We start from the raw sequence: 22,491 nt of genomic DNA, 5'->3' as shown, positions 1-22,491 counted from the left end.
CAGGCCTACACTGATCACTTCAGTCATGTTTCGTTACCTTGACTACTTTATGATAATGTAGACTGTTTGCATATTTACCACATACTGCACAGTGCTTTACTGTTTATCTTTGTGTTATAGTGTCTTTTAAGTCCGTAGATTCCTCGCTGCTGCTCGTTGAAGCATTGGTATATCAGTGGCAGTGATTAGAGAGATTTTAGAAGGAAATCAACCTGAAACTATCAAAGTGAGAGGGACCAAAGTAGGATTTAGATAAGTGAGTTGCAGGCTGCGGCTGGAAATGACGGTGAGAGGCCTGTTTCATTGTTATGACGGCCAACCAAAGTTCAATAAAGCAACAAATATCTAAATAACTCAAACTAAAAAAGCAAATGAATCATTACGCTACTAAAAAGAATGTATAATCCATGTTTATGTACATTTTGATATAACTGAAGTTAGGCCTACCTGTGTTTGCGTTGATCAGAAGAATAATAATAATAATAACCAGTCCGATTAGAATCAGTCCAGTTTTCCACTTCATCTCTGCGTCGATGTGTCTGTTTTTTTAAGATCTATAAAAAAACAATAATTAGGTGCGTCATTCTAACACGAATAACTTTTTGACATACCTATGGTGACCCCAAAGGACGACCCACAGACCAGGAAAGATATAAATAAAAGTTTGTGTTTACTCGTTGTCAAATCACAGGCAGAAGTCAGGAAACCAGGCAGGCAAGCAAAGAAAGGCAGACTCAACCAGGCAGGTAGACAACAGGGAGGCTTCAGGTAGGCGGGGGAAATGGCAGGAACCAGAGGAACCAGTCTTTGCCAGGTCGTTCATTTTACCACGTGGTACAGACGCTACGGCCAATCAATCTCTGTCTTTTGCTTGTGAAGACTTTGACCTACCTGTTTTTAGCCTATACTTCAGGTCCACACTCACCTGAGCCTTCTGCCTGCCTGCCTGCCTGCCTCGCTCAGCAACGTTACCTGCCTGTCTGTCCACGCCGACCAGCGGTGAAAACGTCAAATCTGCTCCCTCAAGTTCATTCACCACTTGTGAAATAAACTGCTGAACCTTTTAAACCTGGTTCAACAGTGTTCTGCTTTTGGATCCAGATTCCTTCACTGCATTCACCAGACTGTCGCCAAACAGACCTGAGCCACACAAGCTCCTCTTCAGAGAGAGAGAGAAGCACCCTGTTGTTTTTGTGTCCCACAAGCACAGCTGAGGGTTAGAGGTTACAGCATTCTCTCAGCAGGACAAACATGGACTGTAAGAAGCCTACTAGGCTTAGAAGAAGAGACTGAAGCCAGCCCACCCGAATGATAATGGCAACAGATGTGAGGTAATTGACAATAAGCAGCTAAGTTAAGGTGAAAAGATGAGTTTTCAGTCTGGATTTAAAGGCAGACTGTCTCATGTGAACAGGGAGGTTATTCCAGAGGAAGGGGCACAATAGGAAAAGGCCCTAAAGCAAAAGATATGATTGGAACAAAGTTAAAATAGCTCTTGGAGTTCTAATAGTCAGTAGACACTTACTTTTGTCTCATGTCCATCATACAGACGAAGACCTGGGCCCCGTTCTTCGTACATAAATAACAGAGTTATCCAGATTATAATGTTTATGGTTTGACATTAGTCTGGATCTTTCGGTTCTTCGAAACTGGTTTGAAGTTCATCTGGACCTGTTGTCATAGCAACAAGTCCTTAAGCCCAAACCTGCAGAAGCGCATCTTATTGACAGTTGGATCATGAGCAAGACGTTTTAGGGTGAACACCATAGATGAACTATTTTCAAATACTAATGGCTTTCTTCAATTTATGATGAAAGAGTGTTGATATAATTATGATTTTAGAAGAGAATATGCAGGTTATTGTGAAATCACTATGATCTGTTATCTGTAATTATCACAATAATATTTTTATAATGAAGAGTTACCCATACATACATATACAGTGGTGTGCAAAAGTGTTTGCCCCCTTCCTGATTTCTTGTTTTTTTGCATGTTTGTCACACTAAAATGTTTCAGATCATTAAACAAATTTAAATATTAGTCAAAGATAACACAAGTAAACACAAAATACAGTTTTTAAATGAAGGCTGTTATTATTAAGGGAAAACAAAATCCAAACCTACATGGCCCTGTGTGAAAAAGTGATTGCCCCCTAAACCTAATAACTGGTTGCTCCACCCTTAGCAGCAACAACTGCAATCAAGCGTTTGCGATAACTTGCAATGAGTCTTTTACAGCGCTGTGGAGGAATTTTGGCCCACTCATCTTTGCAGAATTGTTGTAATTCAGCCACATTGGAGGGTTTTCTAGCATGAACTGCCTTTTTAAGGTCATGCCACAGCATCTCAATAGGATTCAGGTCAGGACTCTGACTAGGCCACTCCAAAGTCTTCATTTTGTTCTTCTTCAGCCATTCAGAGACCCCACAACAACATCCAAAGAACTGCAGGCCTCACTTGCCTCAGTTAAGGTCAGTATTCACGACTCCACCATAAGAAAGAGACTGGGCAAAAATGGCCTGCATGGCAGAGCTCCAAGACGAAAACCACTGCTGAGTAAAAAGAACATTAAGGCTCGTCTCATTTTTGCCAGAAAACATCTTGATGATCCTCAAGACTTTTGGGAAAATACTCTGTGGACTGACAAGACAAAAGTTTAACTTTTTGGAAGGTGTGAGTCCCGTTACATCTGGCATAAAAGTAACACCGCATTTCAGAAAAAGAACATCATACCAACAGTAAAATATGGTGGTGGCAGTGTGATGGTCTGGGGCTGTTTCTTTACCCAGTCTCTGTCGCACAATGCATATTTGTAAGAAAACTTCGGAGAACAGTATATTTGAATCTATTATTTATTTAAAATCAATGGCCCGTTGATATAAAAATACAAAAGAACAGAAACATTTGGCCATATAAGTACCCTCCAGTAAAAAATTACATATTCATACATTTATAATATGTCAAAAAAGACTTCAATGCTCAAACAATTTTAGTAGCTTATAGTACTTAATGCTACGTATAATTACAAACCATATTCATAATTACCACCAATTTTTTCTAAAGTCAGCTTTTGGTGCTGAAGAAAACACTTCAACCAAACTTTATTTTTCTATCAAGTTTTGAAGTCTATGCAAATGAACTTCAGAGTTAAAGGGGATGATACAATAATTGATACAAAAAATACATTTGGATGAAGTATTGACTTTTTACACAGATGTTTAAAGGTGCACTCCACCGATTTAGTGTTGCACTGTCATAATGTTGGGGGGGGAGGGGGGGGACTGATTTTTAAAGAAAGGTCAAAATTGAGCAGCAGAGGCAGAGTAGTTACTATGACATCATCATGGTTATTTTTTCAAATTTAAGAAAGCCCCCCAGACCCACAGAAGAGATTATATAACTGTTTTCACTAGATGTGTAACTCTAAGACAATTCACAGTTCGGTGTGCCTCGTTTTTTGGGTCACAGTTCGGTATGTTTTCGGTACAGCAGAGAAATCAAAAAAATGTACCAAACTATTTTCTAATTTATTTATTTTAACAGTGGCTCTTTGGCCATAATTCTTACTGTAACAGTTAAGGCACTCAAATAATGGCATATTGTCAAAGAAGTGATGACGAGGGCCGGCTCTGTAGCCCTGGGTGTCCATCCATCAGAGCTGAACTCAACTGCCGGTCGAGTTGATAATTCCTGCACAACTGCAGCCTGCGCTCGTTTATGCAGGGCAGCACAACGGGCTGACTAAAATGGACATGTTAAGGCACACGGTAGCGGGCTTAAGCACTTATACACCATATGCTTAAATCCTTCGCTACGGCCGAGTACGGTCACATACGCGCAGTGATAAACACTCTATAGCATTAGCTGTTGCTTTGGCAACATCACTGAACCTGCAGTGAGAGGCTGCCCGAACGCTGTGGGGAGAAGGACTCTCCTTCCAGTCTGTTCTCGTTTCGCTAATCGACACATTCGGGTGATGCCGTCGTGAATGAGCATGTTTCCATGTTTCCGCAGACATACAGTAGACGACTTGAGCTGAACAGTGTTGGCATTCGGTTTTTTACTAATCTTTCTTCATTTTCAGTGTAACTAACAAGGAAACCGCAATGCTCCCATACAGTGGATCTAAATGTCATGGAGGATCCTCCAGCTCAGGTCTCTCTTGTGTGTCTGCCTTTCGGAGGCAGCGTCACTTCATGAGCTTGACTAACAGGTCTAACCCGAGTAGCATGCTACAGCTGACAACAGCTGCCACTCCCGCCCCAGAATTTCTGTTCAGCGTGTTCAAGTACATAGACATCAATAGACTATTTTGACAGTAACTGTTTGGGTCACAGGGCGTACCGAACCGAGGAAGTTGCATACCGAACCGGACGAACGCACAGACCATTAAACCCCTAATTTTGACAGGCTGAGTAGTACTAGTTAACTAAACTTCATGTGTAAGATCAGTGGAGTGCCCTTTTTAAAAAGTAACATTCACATATCTTTTCTTTATACAATTTCACATTGCATCGTCTTCATTTCCTGAGCTTTGTAAAGTTTTAGGCCCACTGGAGTGTTTTTCTAAAGGTACTTTTGGCAGGTAGTCAAAGAACAGCCACAGACTGGACTTTAATACCACAGATGTTCCCGCTTCACCCGTTGCTCTCATCTGGAGCGTTCAACGGAGCATTCAACTCATTCGCATCCGGAGCCACGTTTTGATTGTTTTCTTGTCTTTCTGTGAGAAGATAAGGTGAGAGCTGTTTAGAAGGCAGGTAATGAAATCCAAAAAAAATTCAAGGCAAACTGTTTCGTTATCAATCGCACATCAGTCTTCTTCGAGGTCAAACCTGTCCTAGTTTTGATCCTGGGTTCAAAGACCAGTGTGCCGTTAATACATGTTGGTTTTTAATTATGTAAATAAAGCTTTTATCATTTATTTTTTGATTTAACAGGGTGTTTTGCATTTGGGGAGATTCCCTCCATTAAGTACATCATTTAGCCAAACTCATTCTTCTGTCTCATTTTGAGTATTTTATTTACATGACATTTAACGTGAGAGCAAATGGTGACAGTGCAGGCAGAAGAACGTTCTGTGCAGTGCTGGCTGGCGCGAGGTTTTCATCCTCGATGATTCGATGAATCAACCGGGAGAGTTTATCGCCCATCCAAGCGCTGCAAGTGCTCCAACTGTGCGTCACATTGTGTATGAGAAATACATTTTAAATTTTCCAAAATAGCTCCTCCCAGTTTGCAACTCATTTACTGTGATGTTGGTGATCTGTGAAGCACTTTTAAAACCTTTTTGTGTTTATCGTTTTTAACTTAAACTATCATTTCCTGCACTGGAGAGACAATATTCGATTGGATCCTATTAAATAAAATGGAACTTTATGCAGCAGAATTTAATTATTTCCTCATTTCCTACCCCAGGAGTCATCTTGCAAATCCTCCGAATAATCTTGTGACCCCCCTGTAGGGGTCGCCACCCCCAGGTTAGTTTTATAGCTCCTCCGTGGCCTCAAATTTCCTCCCAGCTCACTGGAAATGTTTAGTAACCCAACTGTAAACTACATTTAGGTTCACATTTTGAGACCAAATATTTCATTGTATTTCAACAAGTAGACAAGCTGTCCCATTTTAAAGGTTATACTAAATGAAGGGAAATGCACCTTCTTTTGGCCAAATATGGAGAACACAACTGGTAGATGTGTTCAGGATGTGGGTGGATGTGAGTGATGAGATGCAGTTTGAGTTTCAAAGCATCAACCGTGAGATGGGGGTACATTTAGTGATGTGGGCGCACTATTGGGCACTGAAATCAAACCAGGAAGTGCATCTCTAAAGACGTAACACCAGCTGAAAATAATGTTTTTGCTGACTTCCACTGGTTAAAGTTTTCACCTTGCAGCAGTGATGAAGAGTTATCTTCCTCAGGCAGAACACTGATTCTGCAAAAACCTGGATAACATTCAATTACAGGTTTTTATGAAAATGTTTTTTACATTTTTTATTTCAACATCCACACATGGCAACTATGGTGTAGAGGTATTGTTGAGGTTATGTAACTAAGACTTGAAATGAGTGAAAGGCACAATGACATGTACACCACAGTGAACCTAAGTTCTACAGTTTCTGCATTGGTGCCTGATGTATTCTGTTCACTGACCACAACTGTCAGTGATATTGTTTGAGGTGCAACAAAATTTCAACCAAAACTTGGTGCTGAGTGTCTCTTTGACAGGAAATTTAACAGGTAAAGTATAATAATAAAAAGTAGAGAAATGTATGACTTACGGCTCGTTCTACGTCGGCACAACACCACAGCAACGACAATGACAATGATAATGACAATGCCAATGATAATGACAATGCCAATGACACTGCCACTGCCAGTGACATATGTATTGTGATCACCACCTGAAAGAATAAGGAGATGTTAATGTTAGCGCTTTACTGCACACTTCCAATATTACATTGATCTGTTCATCCATCCAGTTTCTATACCAGCTGCTCCCTTGCAGGGGGCTGCAGCCCGTCCCTGCAGGCTTTTGGTGAGAGGAAGGGAAGCAAGAAAACATGCCTTTTTTCGATCGGGCTGAGCATACAGAGGTAAAGTTGTGTGGTATGACATTCTATAACATTCGGTGCGCTCATCGTATGTATGGCTGCCCATAGGTGAACTGTGATGTCAGCAGTAACTCAGTAATCAATTAATTACATTAATGTTTAGTTAATTATTTTGTTTGATTTTGATGCTTGCTCTTTATGTAGTTCGCCCTTCACTTAACTGGGCAGGTAGCAGGTTCCAGTTAGGTGAGGCTGAGAAGGTAAAATGCCATTCACTGAGTAGGGGGTATGAAGCCTGCATGTGACCTTGCATACATACAAACAGAACGTGCAGGAATAAAAGCAAATGTATGTGACCGATACAGTGTGGGAATAAAAGCTGTACGGCACAGTGGTGCTTTGAGCTAAATGCTAACATCAGCATGCTAACATGTGTTGAGCACTAAATGCAAAGTTCAGCTGAGGAAGATGGGATGTCATGAGTTTTTGCAGGGATTTGGTCAGAAACCAAAGTATTAGACAAATTAAAATTTTGGCCTGATGATAGTAGACCTAAGTTAGTAATTTTTAACCAAAAATCTCTTGATTCAGATTCATTACATTTGGCTTTTTTAAGGAATTGTGACCAAGATACATTGTCAGTACTCTCTGGTGGACAAACTATAGTGACACTGTTACTAACCTCAAGCCTAGTTCTAACAGTTGTTGGGTTTCTTGGTGCTGCATGAAGCCATTGCACTTTTGTTGCTGTGACTAAAGCAAAGTTCCTTTCATGAACAATAAAGATTTACCTTATCTTGTTCAAAAGTTACTGCCAGTATAACACATCATGAACTCAGCTGTCATCTCAGACCACTCTGAACAAACTCACCCCCCCCAGCAGAAGCTGCTTCAACACCTTAAACAGTTTCTTGTAGGAATGAAGGACGAATGACAGGAGGATTTATATCTGCATATATCTGCTCCAGATATTTACTTACCGCCATTGTCAGTCGGATTTCCTGGGATCCTATTCTCTTTTGGATCTGTTGAAAAATCTGTGTTTAAGAGTTAAAATACTTTTAACACGTTACAAATAAATCACATTTTCACACATGTACTGGGTTAGCTGGACTCACCAAGACTAATGTTGCATTTCCTACCCTGACGAGAGTTTTTGTTGCTGTGACTAAAGCTAATTTCCTTTGATGGACAATAAAGATTTACCTTATCTTGTTCAAAAGTGATCAGACTGAAACATTTATCTTATTTAAAGACCAACCTCAGTTCATGTGTAACTTTAATAAATGGCCACACAATAGGTCCCAATTTTATACAAAATTCAAGGTGTGTTTTAAGCACTACAAACTAAAGAGGAGGCGTTAAAAAATGTTCAGAGCAGATCAGTTTTTTTCTCACAGGGAGAAACGTTCATATTCGTCTGAGAAACCAACAGTAGCAGTGCGTTTGCTGTCATGGCATCCAAACTATGAACTACTCCTGTGTTTAATTTAAAAACACACTTTAAACTGATGTGCATGATTACACTGGCTTTCAACATGATGTATGATTATTGCATATCTTGGACTATATTCCAAAATATTTACAGTAAATAGTTTTATTTTATTTATTTATCTGGATATACTGTATTACTGTCATGTTTCAGCACTTTGCAACAATAATAAGAAACATGCCAAGTTATTATTATTAATATACATTCAGAATCAATAAGTGCAGAAAACTGACATATATGTGTAAATATCAGATTTCTGTATATACATTTGTATATTTGTGTATTCCTATATAGATATTGTGTATTTTTCTGTCCACGAACAAATACCACTGAATCTGAATAACTGCCACACAGTTTCCATTCATTGCAGTAAAATGTGTCATTTATGTGCATATCACTGGAACAAGGTTTCTGGGAATTTCAACACAAAGGTGTTCACAGGTGTTTTCAACGACATATGTCGAGCAATTAAAGTACACTGTACTACTTACCAATGATGAGATCAATACTGCAGGAGATTTTCTGTGATCCCTTTCCAACAGTGCAGGTGTATGTTCCAGCATCAGTTGTATTTAATGGTGATATTTTCACTACAAATTCCCCTTTGCTTAGATTCTCACTGTTAGATTCAAGAGACACTCTGCCTTTGAACTGTTCTGCCTGATCATCAGAAACCTTTCCATCGCCGTATACAAGGACAGGGTCGGCCTGATTGAACATCAATTTAAATAGTTCAGGCGTCACATCACGTTCAGGATCAACGTGGCACTCCAAAGTGACGCTCTCTCCGACAGCTGGTCCAACCCGGCTCTTTGGGCAAATTAACCGTCCATTATCTGTAAGAAGAAACAAGATCTAAATCTTAAACACAAACAGGGTCGACATATATTTTAAGAAGTCAAAATGCGTCCCTCCATTTATCACGGCAAAGTGTTTTGTCAGCACTGATCAGCTTTTACGTTGATGTGGGGAAGTTGTTAGAAAAACTCATCTAGCAGATGGGGAAGTTGTTAGAAAAAGCTTTAGCAGATTTGTTTTGATTATTTGAGTAGATTTGCGAATGGATAGTAGGGACTAATTCTACCAAATCATCTCTACCAGTTGCCAGGTGTGTGTTTCCTGTTTTTAAAAAAGTGGGCTGGTTTAATGAAGAGAAGAGTGAAAGAGCGAGACATGGTGGATACCTGACCTGAGGATCTTTAACACCTGACTGCTTAAAGATTTAACAGTTTCTTGTAGGACTGAAGGACGACTGACAGGAGGAGTTACATCTTGTACATTACAGGTTACAGTAAAGACAGCACTTTCTTTTACTTACCGTTATCCTTTTTTCTGTGTCTCGGTTCCTCCTCTGTGTTTGTGGGAAAGAAAATGACCAGAAAATTGATTAAATAAATAATTATGACTTAATACTCGATGCTGAGCCGTAATTCTGTGGCCACCCATCAGCTTCTGGGACCTGGTTAGGAATTTCAGCTCCGTCACTCCAAATCATACCTAATTGCTTTGCAGGCTGTCCATGAAGCGTCCTGTTCCGGTTTAGCTGCTCCTGAACGAACAGATCAGAGAGCTTTCTGTCTGATCAATCTCAGTGACTTTAGATGCGCATTGCTGACATACTAATGAGAATCCCACCTACATTACTCAGTGACACTGAAATATCCCAGTGTTTCAAACTAAGGAGGAAGTAAAAGTTGGTAACTTGCTGCTCCAGTTTTTAGTCATCACTCATCACATGAACAGTTTGGATTAGGCTACAGTGTCTCAGGCCAAAGCTTTGTCTCTAAAACGAAACTGCACAGGTGACCTGAAATGTGGGTGTTATGTCACGAGGAGTAAGGTGTTGGCTAACCTGTGTTCATGGCTCAAACGATATTTTAACATCAAACAACGTTAGGCAAAAGTGTCCCTAAAGAGCGAAAGATGGAGGACATCAGGTCTTTTTTTAAGTGTAAGAAACAACGTTCCTACTATCAATGTTTTTTATTTAAAGCTGAGAAAACATTGTCTTTGACATCAGCAAATGTGCAGCCTAAATGCCATCCCTCCTCCTCATCCCCCTTTTCAAGCCTGCATCAGTAAGTTATTATTGTCTGGGTCGTTATAACATGGACATTATGTGTATGACAAAAAGGCCACAGCATGCCCAACTGATTAGTTTGTTTGTGAATGCTATGCATCTTTAGGCTTCATCAGCTGTGTGTACTTTCATAAAACTGTTGGCTGTAAGTTCATGTGCTGACTAAAAACTAAAAAACACATGGGTGTTTTGATTTGATTTTGAATATTAATTTCAGATCATTTAAAATAAAATGCTAACATCTTTAAATCTTAAACGTGTCAAATGACAAAAAATGTCGCCACTAATGTTAAAACCGAACCAAAGCAGGCCTTTGCCCGGGAAGAATATCTGGCTCTTAATTCACCAGCTAGTCTGCACAGTAATGATATAACAAAACAGGCCTACACTGATCACTTCAGTCATGTTTCGTTACCCTGACTACTTTATGATAATGTAGGCTGTTTGCATATTTACCACATACTGCACAGTGCTTTACTGTTTATCTTTGGTGTTATAGTGTCTTTTAAGTCCGTAGTTTCCTCGCTGCTGCTCGTTGAAGCATTGGTATATCAGTGGCAGTGATTAGAGAGATTTTAGAAGGAAATCAACCTGAAACTATCAAAGTGAGAGGGACCAAAGTAGGATTTAGATAAGTGAGTTGCAGGCTGCGGCTGGAAATGACGCTGAGAGGCCTGTTTTATTGTTATCACGGCCAACCAAAGTTCAATAAAGCAACAAATATCTAAATAACTCAAACTAAAAAAGCAAATAATCATTACGCTAGTAAAAAGAATGTATAATCCATGTTTATGTACATTTTGATATAACTGAAGTTAGGCCTACCTGTGTTTGCGTTGATCAGAAGAAGAACCAGTCCGATTAGAATCAGTTCAGTTTTCCACTTCATCTCTGCGTCGATGTGTCTGTTTTTTAAGATCTATAAAAAAACAATAATTAGCTGCGTCATTCTAACACAAATTACTTTTGCTTTTTGACACACCTATGGTGACCCCAAAGGACGACCCACAGACCAGGAAAGATATAAATAAAAGTTTGTGTTTACTCGTTGTCAAATCACAGGCAGAAGTCAGGAAACCAGGCAGGCAAGCAAAGAAAGGCAGACTCAACCAGGCAGGTAGACAACAGGTAGGCTACAGGTAGACAACAGGTAGGCTTCAGGTAGGCGGGCCAAATGGCTGGAACACTTAGGGAGGAACCAGACCTGAGGAACCAGAGGAACCGGTCTTTGCCAGGTCGTTCAGTTTACCACGTGGTACAGACGCTACGGCCAATCAATCTCTGTCTTTTGCTTGTGAAGACTTTGACCTACCTGTATTTTGCCTGTGCTTCAGGTCCACACTCACCTGAGCCTTCTGCCTGCCTGCCTGCCTGCCTGCCTCGCTCAGCAACGTTACCTGCCTGTCTGTCCACGCCGACCAGCGGTGAAAACGTCAAATCTGCTCCCTCAAGTTCATTCACCACTTGTGAAATAAACTGCTGAACCTTTTAAGCCTGGTTCAACAGTGTTCTGCTTTTGGATCCAGATTTCTACACTGCATACACCAGACTGTCGCCAAACAGACCTGAGCCACACAAGCTCCTCTTCAGAGAGAGAGAGAAGCACACAGCTGTGCTTGTGGGACACAAAAACAACAGAGGGTTAGAGGTTACAGCATTCTCTCAGCAGGACAAACATGGACTGTAAGAAGCCTACTAGGCTCAGAAGAAGAGACTGAAGCCAGCCCACCCGAATGATAATGGCAACAGATGTGAGGTAATCGAAGTTAAGGTGAAAAGATGAGTTTTCAGTTTGGATTTAAAGGCAGACTGTCTCATGTGAACAGGGAGGTTATTCCAGAGGAAGGGGCACGATAGGAAATGGCCCTAAAGCAGAAGATATGATTGGAACAAAGTTAAAATAGCTCGTAGCTGCAAATCTTAGAGTTCTAATAGTCAGTAGACACTTACTTTTGTCTCATGTCCATCATACAGACGAAGACCTGGGCCCCGTTCTTCGTACATAAATAACAGAGTTATCCAGATTATAATGTTTATGGTTTGACATTAGTCTGGATCTTTCGGTTCTTCGAAACTGGTTTGAAGTTCATCTGGACCTGTTGTCATAGCAACAAGTCCTTAAGCCCAAACCTGCAGAAGCGCATCTTATTGACAGTTGGATCATGAGCAAGACGTTTTATGGTGAACACCATACATGAACTATTTTAAAATACTAATGGCTTTCTTCAATTTATAATGAAAGAGTGTTGATATAATTGTGATTTTAGAAGAGAATATGCAGGTTATTGTGAAATCACTATGATCTGTTATTATCTGTAATTATCACAATAACATTTTTATAGTGAAGAGTTACCCATATATATAAAAAAAAAAAAAACTTTGTCCTTCACCCTCCGCGGGTGGTCTCATCCTTCGAGCTCGGGTCCTCTACCAGAGGCCTGGGAGCTTGAGGGTTCTGCGCAGTATCTTTGCTGTTCCTAGTACTGCACTCTTCTGGATCGAGATGTCTGGTGTTCTTCCAGGGATCTGCTGTAGCCACTCCTCCAGTTTGGGGGTCACTGCCCCGAGTGCTCCGATGACCACGGGCACCACTGTTGCCTTCACCTTCCAGGCCTTCTCCAGCTCTTCTCTGAGCCCTTGGTACTTCTCTAATTTCTCATGTTCCTTTTTCCTGATGTTGCCATCGCTTGGTATCGCCACGTCAACCACAACGGCTTTCCTCTGCTGTTTGTCAACCACCACGATGTCAGGCTGGTTCGCCATTACCATTCTGTCAGTCTGGATCTGGAAGTCCCACAGGATCTCGGCTCGGTCATTCTCTACCACCTTTGGAGGTGTTTCCCACTTTGACCTCAGGGTTTCCAGTCCATACTCAGTGCAGATGTTCCTGTACACTATGCCAGCTACTTGGTTATGGCGCTCGATGTATGCTTTTCCTGCCAGCATCTTATACCCTGCAGTTATATGCTGGATTGTCTCAGGGGCCTCTTTGCACAGCCTACACCTTGGGTCTTGTCTGGTGTGGTAGATCTGGGCCTCTATTGCTCTGGTGCTTAGGGCCTGCTCCTGTGCAGCCATGATGAGTGCCTCTGTGCTGTCCTTCAATCCAGCCTGCTCTAGCCATTGGTAGGACTTCTTGATATCAGCCACTTCAGTTATGTTCCGGTGGTACATCCCATGTAGGGGTTTGTCCTCCCATGATGGTCCCTCCTCCAGCACGTCTTCCTCTATTCCCCATTGCCTGAGACATTCCCTGAGCATGTCATCTGTTGGGGCCTTATCTTGGATGTACTTGTGGATCTTGTCTTGATCTATGTGGATATATATATATATATATATATATATATATCTATCCTTCACTCTCCACGGGTGGTCTCTTCCCTCGAGCTTGGGTCCTCTACCAGAGGCCTGGGAGCTTGAGGGTTCTGCACAGTATCTTTGCTGTTCCTAGTACTGCACTTTTCTGGACTGAGATGTCTGGTGTTCTTCCAGGGATCTGCTGTAGCCACTCCTCCAGTTTGGGGGTCACTGTCCCGAGTGCTCCGATGACCACGGGCACCACTGTTGCCTTCACCTTCCAGGCCTTCTCCAGCTCTTCTCTGAGCCCTTGGTATTTCTCTAGTTTCTCATGTTCCTTTTTCCTGATGTTGCCATCATCATCATCATTTGGTATTGCCACGTCAACCACAACGGCTTTCCTCTGCTGTTTGTCCACCACCACGATGTCTGGTTGGTTCGCCATTACCATTCTGTCAGTCTGTATTTGGAAGTCCCACAGGATCTTGGCTCGGTCATTCTCTATCACCTTTGGAGGTGTTTCCCACTTTGACCTCGGGGTTTCCAGTCCATACTCAGTGCAGATGTTCCTGTACACTATGCCAGCCACTTGGTTATGGCGCTCCATGTATGCTTTCCCTGCCTTCCTTACTGCTAGCGTACAGTCTCAGGGTGCTGGATTTGGGGTGGAACCCTCCATGCATGGTGAGGAGCTTTCGTGTCTTAACGTCTGTGGTCTGTATCTATTCCTTTGGCCACCTTATTATTCCCACAAGGTATCTGATCACTGGCAGGGCGTAGCTGTTTATTGCCTGGGACTTGTTCTTGCCATTGAGCTGACTTCTTAGGACTCACCTTACTCATTGGAGGTATTTGGCAGTTGCTGTTTTCCTTTTTACCTCTTCAAGATTGCCATTTGCCTGTGGTATTCCAAGTATTCCAACTTGTAATCATCCTCAATGTCTGCTATTGTTCCTTCTGGGAGTGAGACCCCTTCTGTGTGGACTACCTTCCCTCTCTTTGTCACCATTCGACTGCACTTCTCAAGCCCGTATGACATCCCAATGTCAGAGCTGTAGATCCTGGTGGTGTGGATCAGTGAGTCGATGTCCCGCTCGCTCTTAGCGTATAGCTTGATGTCATCCATGTAGAGGAGGTGACTGATGGTGGCCCCATTCCTGAGTCGGTATCCATAGCCAGTCTTGTTGATTATTTGGCTGAGGGGGTTCAGACCAATGCAGAACAGCAGTGGGGACAGAGAATCTCCTTGGTATATGCCACATTTGATGGACACTTGTGCAAGTGGCTTGCCATTGGCCTCAAGGGTGGATTTCCACAACCTCATCGAGTTTGCAATGAAGTCTCTTAGAGTCCTGTTGATGTTGTACATCTCCAAGCATTCAGTGATCCATGTGTGTGGCATTGAGTCATATGCTTTCTTGTAATCAATCCAGGCAGTGCACAGGTTGGTGTGTCGGGCTCTGCAGTCTTGGGCGACTGTTCTGTCAACCAGGAGTTGGTGTTTGGCTCCTCTGGTTTCTTTGCCGATGCCCTTCTGTGCTTTGCTCATGTATTGATCCATGTGCCCACTTATCTTAGCCGCGATGATGCCTGACATGAGCTTCCATGTTGTGGAGAGACAGGTTATTGGCCGATAGTTGGATGGGACTGTACGCTTTGAGGGATCCTTCAGGATCAGGATTGTACGCCCTGTAAGCCATTCAGGGTGCGTCCCATCCCTTAGCAGCTGGTTCATTTGTGCCGTTAGGCGCTCGCGGAGTGCAGTGAGCTTCTTTAGCCAGTAGGTGTGGATCCTGTCAGGGCCCGGTGCTGTCCAGTTTTTCATACCTGAGACTCTTTCTTGGATGTCTGCCACTGTGATGGTGACTGGATTCTGTTCAGATTCTGTTCGCTGTTGTTATGTGCAGAACTCACTTTGCTGCAAATTGGTTTTACAATTTGAGTTGCTTTTTCAGAGATTTTAGTAAAGTAACATTTTCTTAGTAGACTTATGATTATCACTGAAAAGTCTTTTGCAGGTCTATTGGGAAACCGTATCAATCATGCACCAGCATCACTCACAGTCTGACCACATTCACTGGTAACTTCTGTTTAACACTGATCAAAGTGTATAGGACATCCCTCAGCTTCACACCTTCTACTAATCAGACAGTTGGTGGCGGTAACATGCCACGAAAAGTAGTAATGCACCAGCAAATAACTTTGCAAATGTTGTAAAGGAAGCAAATTCAGACAACACGTTTGTTACGGCTCAAAGATGCCAACTATGCATATACAGTGGTGTGAAAAAGTTTTTGCCCCCTTCCTGATTTCTTATTTTTTTGCATGTTTCTCACACTTAAATGTTTCAGATCATCAAACTAATTTAAATATTAGTCAAAGATAACACAAGTAAACACAAAATGCAGTTTTTAAATGAAGGTTGTTATTATTAAGGGAAAACTAAATCCAAACCTACATGGTCCTGTGTGAAAAAGTGATTGCCCCCTAAACCTAATAACTGGTTGGGCCACCCATAGCAGCAACAACTGCAATCAAGCGTTTGCGATAACTTGCAATGAGTCTTTTACAGCGCTGTGGAGGAATTTTGGCCCACTCATCTTTGCAGAATTGTTGTAATTCAGCCACATTTGGAGGGTTTTCGAGCATGAACTGCCTTTTTAAGGTCATGCCACAGCATCTCAATAGGATTCAGGTCAGGACTTTGACTAGGCCGCTCCAAAGTCTTCATTTTGTTCTTCTTCAGCCATTCAGAGACCCCACAACAACATCCAAAGAACTGCAGGCCTCACTTGCCTCAGTTAAGGTCAGTGTTCATGACTCCACCATAAGAAAGAGACTGGGCAAAAATGGCCTGCATGGCAGAGCTCCTAGACGAAAACTACTGCTGAGCGAAAAGAACATTAAGGCTCGTCTCATTTTTGCCAGAAAACATCTTGATGATCCTCAAGACTTTTGGGAAAATACTCTGTGGACTGACGAGACAAAAGTTGAACTTTTTGGAAGGTGTGTGTCCCGTTACATCTGGCGTAAAGGTAACACCGCATTTCAGAAAAAGAACATCATACCAACAGTAAAATATGGTGGTGGCAGTGTGATGGTCTGGGGCTGTTTCTTTGCCCAGTCTCTTTCGCACAATGCATATTTGTAAGAAAACTTCGGAGAACAGTATATTTGAATCTATTATTTATTTAAAATCAATGGCCCGTTGATATAAAAATACAAAAGTGCAGAAACATTTGACCATATAAGTACCCTCCAGTAAAGAATTACATTCATACATTTATAATATGTCAAAAAAGACTTCAATGCTCAGACAATTTTAGTAGCTTATAGTACTTAATGCTACGTGTGCATAATTACAAACCATATTCATAATTACCACCAATTTTTTCTAAAGTCAGCTTTTGGTGCTGAAGAAAACACTTCAACCAAACTTTATTTTTCTATCAAGTTTTGAAGTCTATGTAAATGAACTTCAGAGTTAAAGGAGATGATACAATAATCGATACAAAAAATACATTTGGATGAAGTATTGACTTTTTACACAGATGTTTAAAGGTGCACTCCACCGATTTAGTGTTGCACTTTCATAATGTTGGGGGGGGGGGGACTGATTTTTAAAGAAAGGTCAAAATTGAGCAGCAGAGGCAGAGTAGTTACTATGACATCATCATGGTTATTTTTTCAAATTTAAGAAAGCCCCCCCAGACCCACAGAAGAGATTATAACTGTTTTCACTAGATGTGTAACTCTAAGACAATTCACGGTTCGGTGTACCTCGTTTTTTTGGGTCACAGTTCAGTATGTTTTCGGTACAGCAGAGAAAACAAAAAAAAATTTACCAAACAATATTTTCTAAATTATTTATTTTAACAGTGGCTCTTTGGCCATAATTCTTACTGTAATGGTTAAGGCACTCAAATAATGGCATATTGTCAAAGAAGTGATGACGAGGGCCGGCTCTGTAGCCCTGGGCGTCCATCCATCAGAGCTGAACTCAACTGCCGGTCGAGTTGATAATTCTGCAGCCTGCGCTCGTTTATGCAGGGCAGCACAACGGGCTGACTAAAATGGACATGTTAAGGCACACTGTAGCGGGCTTAAGCACTTATACACCATATGCTTAAATCCTTCTCTACGGCCGAGTACGGTCACATACGCGCAGTGATAAACACTCTATAGCATTAGCTGTTGCTTTGGCAACATCACTGAACCTGCAGTGAGAGGCTGCCCGAACGCTCTGGGGAGAAGGACTCTCCTTCCAGTCTGTTCTCGTTTCGCTAATCGACACATTCGGGTGATGCCGTCGTGAATGAGCATGTTTCCATGTTTCCGCAGACATACAGTAGACGACTTGAGCTGAACAGTGTTGGCATTCGGTTTTTTACTAATCTTTCTTCATTTTCAGTGTAACTAACAGGAAACCGCAATGCTCCCATACAGTGGATCTAAATGTCACGGAGGATCCTCCAGCTCAGGTCTCTCTTGTGTGTCTGCCTTTCGGAGGCAGCGTCACTTCATGAGCTTGACTAACAGGTCTAACCCGAGTAGCATGCTACAGCTGACAACAGCTGCCACTCCCGCCCCAGAATTTCTGTTCAGCGTGTGCAAGTACATAGACATCAATAGACTATTTTGACAGCAACTGTTTGGGTCACAGGGCGTACCGAACCGAGGAAGTTGCATACCGAACCGGACGAACCCACAGACCATTAAACCCCTAATTTTGACAGGCTAAAGTAGTACTAGTTAACTAAACTTCATGTGTAAGATCAGTGGAGTGCCCTTTTTAAAAAGTAACATTCACATATTTTTTCTTTATACAATTTCACATTGCATCGTCTTCATTTCCTGAGCTTTTGTAAAGTTTTAGGCCCACTGGAGTGTTTTTCTAAAGGTACTTTTGGCAGGTAGTCAAAGAACAGCCAGAGACTTTAATACCACAGATGTTCCCGCTTCACTCGTTGCTCACAGCTAAAGTCCTCAACGGAATCCTTTCCACAGCATTCGAATCAGTCCCTTCATCATTTTGGTTGTTTTCTTCTGTTTCTGTGAGAAGATAAGGTGAGAGCTGTTTAGAAGGCAGGTAATGAAATCCAAGAAAAATTCAAGGCAAACTGTTTCGTTATCAATCGCACATCAGTCTTCTTCGAGGTCAGACCTGATTTTTTGATTTTTTGAGTGTTTTGCATTTGGGGAGATTCCCTCCATTAAGTACATCATTTAGCCAAACTCATTCTTCTGTCTCATTTTGAGTATTTTATTTACATGACATTTAACGTGAGAGCAAATGGTGACAGTGCAGGCAGAAGAACGTTCTGTGCAGTGCTGGCTGACGCAGGTTTTCATCCTCGATGATTCGATGAATCAACCGGGAGAGTTTATCGCCCATCCAAGCGCTGCAAGTGCTCCAACTGTGCGTCACATTGTGTATTAGAAATACATTTTAAATTTTCAAAATTAGCTCCTCCCAGTTTGCAACTAATTTACTGTGATGTCAGTGATCTGTGAAGCACTTTTAAAACCTTTTTGTGTTTATCGTTTTTAACTTAAACTATCATTTCCTGCACTGGAGAGACAATATTCGATTGGATTCTATTAAATAAAATGGAACTTTATGCAGCAGAATTTAGTTATTTCCTCATTTCCTACCCCAGTAATCATCTTGCAAATCCTCCGAATAATCTTGTGACCCCCCTGTAGGGGTCGCCACCCCCAGGTTAGTTTTATTGCTCCTCCATGGCCTCAAATTTCCTCCCAGCTCACTGGAAATGTTTAGTAACCCAACTGTAAACTACATTTAGGTTCACATTTTGAGACCAAATATTTCATTGTATTTCAACAAGTAGACAAGCTGTCCCATTTTCAAGGTTATACTAAATGAAGGGAAGTGCACCTTCTTTTGGCTAAATATGGAGAACACAACTGGTAGATGTGTTCAGGATGTGGGTGGATGTGAGTGATGAGATGCAGTTTGAGTTTCAAAGCATCAACCGTGAGATGGGGGTACATTTAGTGATGTGGGCGCACTATTGGGCACTGAAATCAAACCAGGAAGTGCATCTCTAAAGACGTAACACAGCTGAAAATAATGTTTTTGCTGACTTCCACTGGTTAAAGTTTTCTCCTTGCAGCAGTGATGAAGAGTTATCTTCCTCAGGCAGAACACTGATTCTGCAAAAACCTGGATAACATTCAATTATGGGTTTTTTATGTAAATGTTTTGGGATTTTTTACATTTTTTATTTCAACAACATCCACACATGGCAACTATGGTGTAGTTGAGGTATTGTTAAGGCTACGTAACTAAGACTTGAAACGAGTGAAAGGCACAATGACATGTACACCACAGTGAACCTAAGTTCTACGGTTTCTGCATTGGTGCCTGATGTATTCTGTTCACTGACCACAACTGTCAGTGATATTGTTTGAGGTGCAACAAAATTTCAACCAAAACTTGGTTGCTGAGTGTCTCTTTGACAGGAAATTTAACAGGTTAAGTATAATAATAAAAAGTAGAGAAATGTATGACTTACGGCCCATTCTACGTCGGTATTTCATCACAGCAATGCCAATGCCAATGCCAATGCCAATGAAAATGCCAATGAAAATGCCAATTACAATGCCAATGCCAGTGACATATGTATTATTGTGATCACCACCTGAAAGAATAAGGAGATGTTAATGTTGCTTTACTGCACACTTCCAATATTACATTGATCTGTTCATCCATCCAGTTTCTATACCAGCTGCTCCCTTGCAGGGGGCTGCAGCCCGGCCCTGCAGGCTTTTGGTGAGAGGAAGGGAAGCAAGAAAACATATGCCTTTTTCGATCGGGCTGAGCATACAGAGGTATAGTTGTGCGATATGACATTCTATAACATTCGGTGCGCTCATCGGTATGTATGGCTGCCCATAGGTGAACTGTGATGTCAGCAGTAACTCAGAAATCTTACATTAATGTTTAGTTAAGTATTTTGTTTCTACATCCCTTTTAAAGTTTTCCAGTGCCAAGTAACATCATCTGCCCTTTATATGGGCCGGCACGCCAAATATATTGAAGTCTTTCAGTCAGTTTTAGAAATGTTTGAAATTATAGTGATTTCCATTAGTGTAATTCTTGCATACATTACACACAGAACCAGCAGAATATAAAGTATTTAAATGTAGGCCTACATGTGACCAATACAGTGTGGGAATAAAAATGGATGTAAGTGCGTTTAGTTTTCTGGCTTTTCGGTATTTTACTTACGTTTCGGTGTTGGGCCGGGGTCTTGATCTGAATTGTTTTTGGACACTGTTGGAAAAAGACAAAGGTGAGGAAGTGCTCAGGAAAGATGAGACAAGTTGTGAAGGATTTCACTGCGAGCTTTTATTTGATCATTTTGAGGAGAACGAGGAATTTTGAGGAGGTTTCCATGTGCTCCATTTTTGAACAAGACTAAGAGTCTACAGCCATGCTAGCATCTCTGTGAGGCTGTACTTCGGCACAGTGGTGCTTTGAGCTAAATGCTAACATCAGCAGCTAAGCAGGTATAATATTTACCATGTTAGTTTAACATGTTAGCAACTAACAGTTGCTAATTAGCACTAACCCGCGTACAGCTCTGCTGGACAAACTATAGTGACACTGTTACTAACCTCAAGCCTAGTTCTAACAGTTGTTGGGTTTCTTGGTGCTGCATGAAGCCATTGCACTTTTGTTGCTGTGACTAAAGCAAAGTTCCTTTCATGAACAATAAAGATTTACCTTATCTTGTTCAAAAGTTACTGCCAGTATAACACATCATGAACTCATCTGTCATCTCAGACCACTCTGATAAAGGTACAACTGTCCTCCTGAACAAACTCAACCCCCCCAGCAGAAGCTGCTTCAACACCTTAAACAGTTTCTTGTAGGAATGAAGGACGAATGACAGGAGGATTTATATCTGCATATATCTGCTCCAGATATTTACTTACCGCCATCAATCTGATTTCCTTTGATGCTATTCTCTTTTGGCTCTGTTGAAAAATTGTGTTTAAGAGTTAAAATACTTTTAACACGTTACAAATAAATCACATTTTCACATATGTACTGGGTTAGCTGGACTCACCAAGACTAATGTTGCATTTCCTACCCTGATGAGAGTTTTTGTTGCTGTGACTAAAGCTAATTTCCTTTGATGGACAATAAAGATTTACCTTATCTTGTTCAAAAGTGATCAGACTGAAACATTTATCTTATTTAAAGACCAACCTCAGTTCATGTGTAACTTTAATAAATGGCCACACAATAGGTCCCAGTTTTATACAAAATTCAAGGTGTGTTTTAAGCACCACAAACTAAAGAGGAGGCGTTAAAAAATGTTCAGAGCAGATCAGTTTTTTTTCTCACAGGGAGAAACGTTCATATTCGTCTGAGAAACCAACAGTAGCAGTGCGTTTGCTGTCATGGCATCCAGACTATGAATTACTCCTGTGTTTAATTTAAAAACACACTTTAAACTGATGTGCATGATTACACTGGCTTTCAACATGATGTATGATTATTGCATATCTTGGACTATATTACAAAAATATTTACAGTAAATAGTTTTATCTATTTATCTGGATATACTGTATTACTGTCTCATGTTTCAGCACTTTGCAACAATAATAAGAAACCTGCCAAGTTATTATTATTAATATACATTCAGAATCAATAAGTGCAGAAAACTGACATATATGTGTAAATATCAGATTTCTGTATACACATTTGTATATTTGTGTATTCCTATATAGATATTGTGTATTTTTCTGTCCAAGAACAAATACCACTGAATCTGAATAACTGCCACACAGTTTCCATTCATTGCAGTAAAATGTGTCGTTTATGTGCATATCACTGGAACAAGGTTTCTGGGAATTTCAACACAAAGGTGTTCACAGGTGTTTTCAACTGCATGTGTCGAGCAATTAAAGTACACTGTACTACTTACCAATGATGAGCTCAATATTGCAGAAGATTTGGTGTGATCCCTTTCCAACAGTGCAGTTGTATTTAATGGTGATATTTTCACTACAAATTCCCCTTTGCTTAGATT

At 41.1% G+C, this 22,491-nt stretch overlaps 1 protein-coding gene across 9 annotated transcripts in view; it reads right to left on the bottom strand.

Annotated features, from left to right (window-relative positions):
• LOC122870284 (butyrophilin subfamily 3 member A2-like) overlaps positions 1–11,280 on the bottom strand; it is a 34,520-nt gene extending 23,240 nt beyond the window's left edge. For 4 of the 9 annotated variants that reach the window (XM_044184421.1, XM_044184417.1, XM_044184420.1 and 1 more), the window contains exons 1-2: positions 675–755; positions 448–554 (exon numbers count right to left, since the gene is read on the bottom strand). In XM_044184421.1, coding sequence (XP_044040356.1) covers positions 448–523 — 76 coding nt within the window. In that variant the 5' untranslated portion in view covers positions 524–554; positions 675–755. Of the gene's footprint in view, positions 1–447; positions 555–674; positions 756–2,835; positions 4,723–6,281; positions 6,405–7,534; positions 7,592–8,537; positions 8,883–10,951; positions 11,046–11,171 lie in introns of those variants that run through there. The other 5 variants (XM_044184415.1, XM_044184419.1, XM_044184418.1 and 2 more) reach the window with 5 other exon arrangements.
• Positions 11,281–22,491: the final 11,211 nt, after the last annotated feature.

The sequence above is a fragment of the Siniperca chuatsi genome, linkage group LG22, assembly GCF_020085105.1.
Source record: "Siniperca chuatsi isolate FFG_IHB_CAS linkage group LG22, ASM2008510v1, whole genome shotgun sequence".
NCBI lineage: Eukaryota > Metazoa > Chordata > Actinopteri > Centrarchiformes > Sinipercidae > Siniperca > Siniperca chuatsi.
The sequence above is the reverse complement of the archived record's forward strand: the minus strand, read 5'-3'. Positions and strand labels throughout refer to the sequence as shown.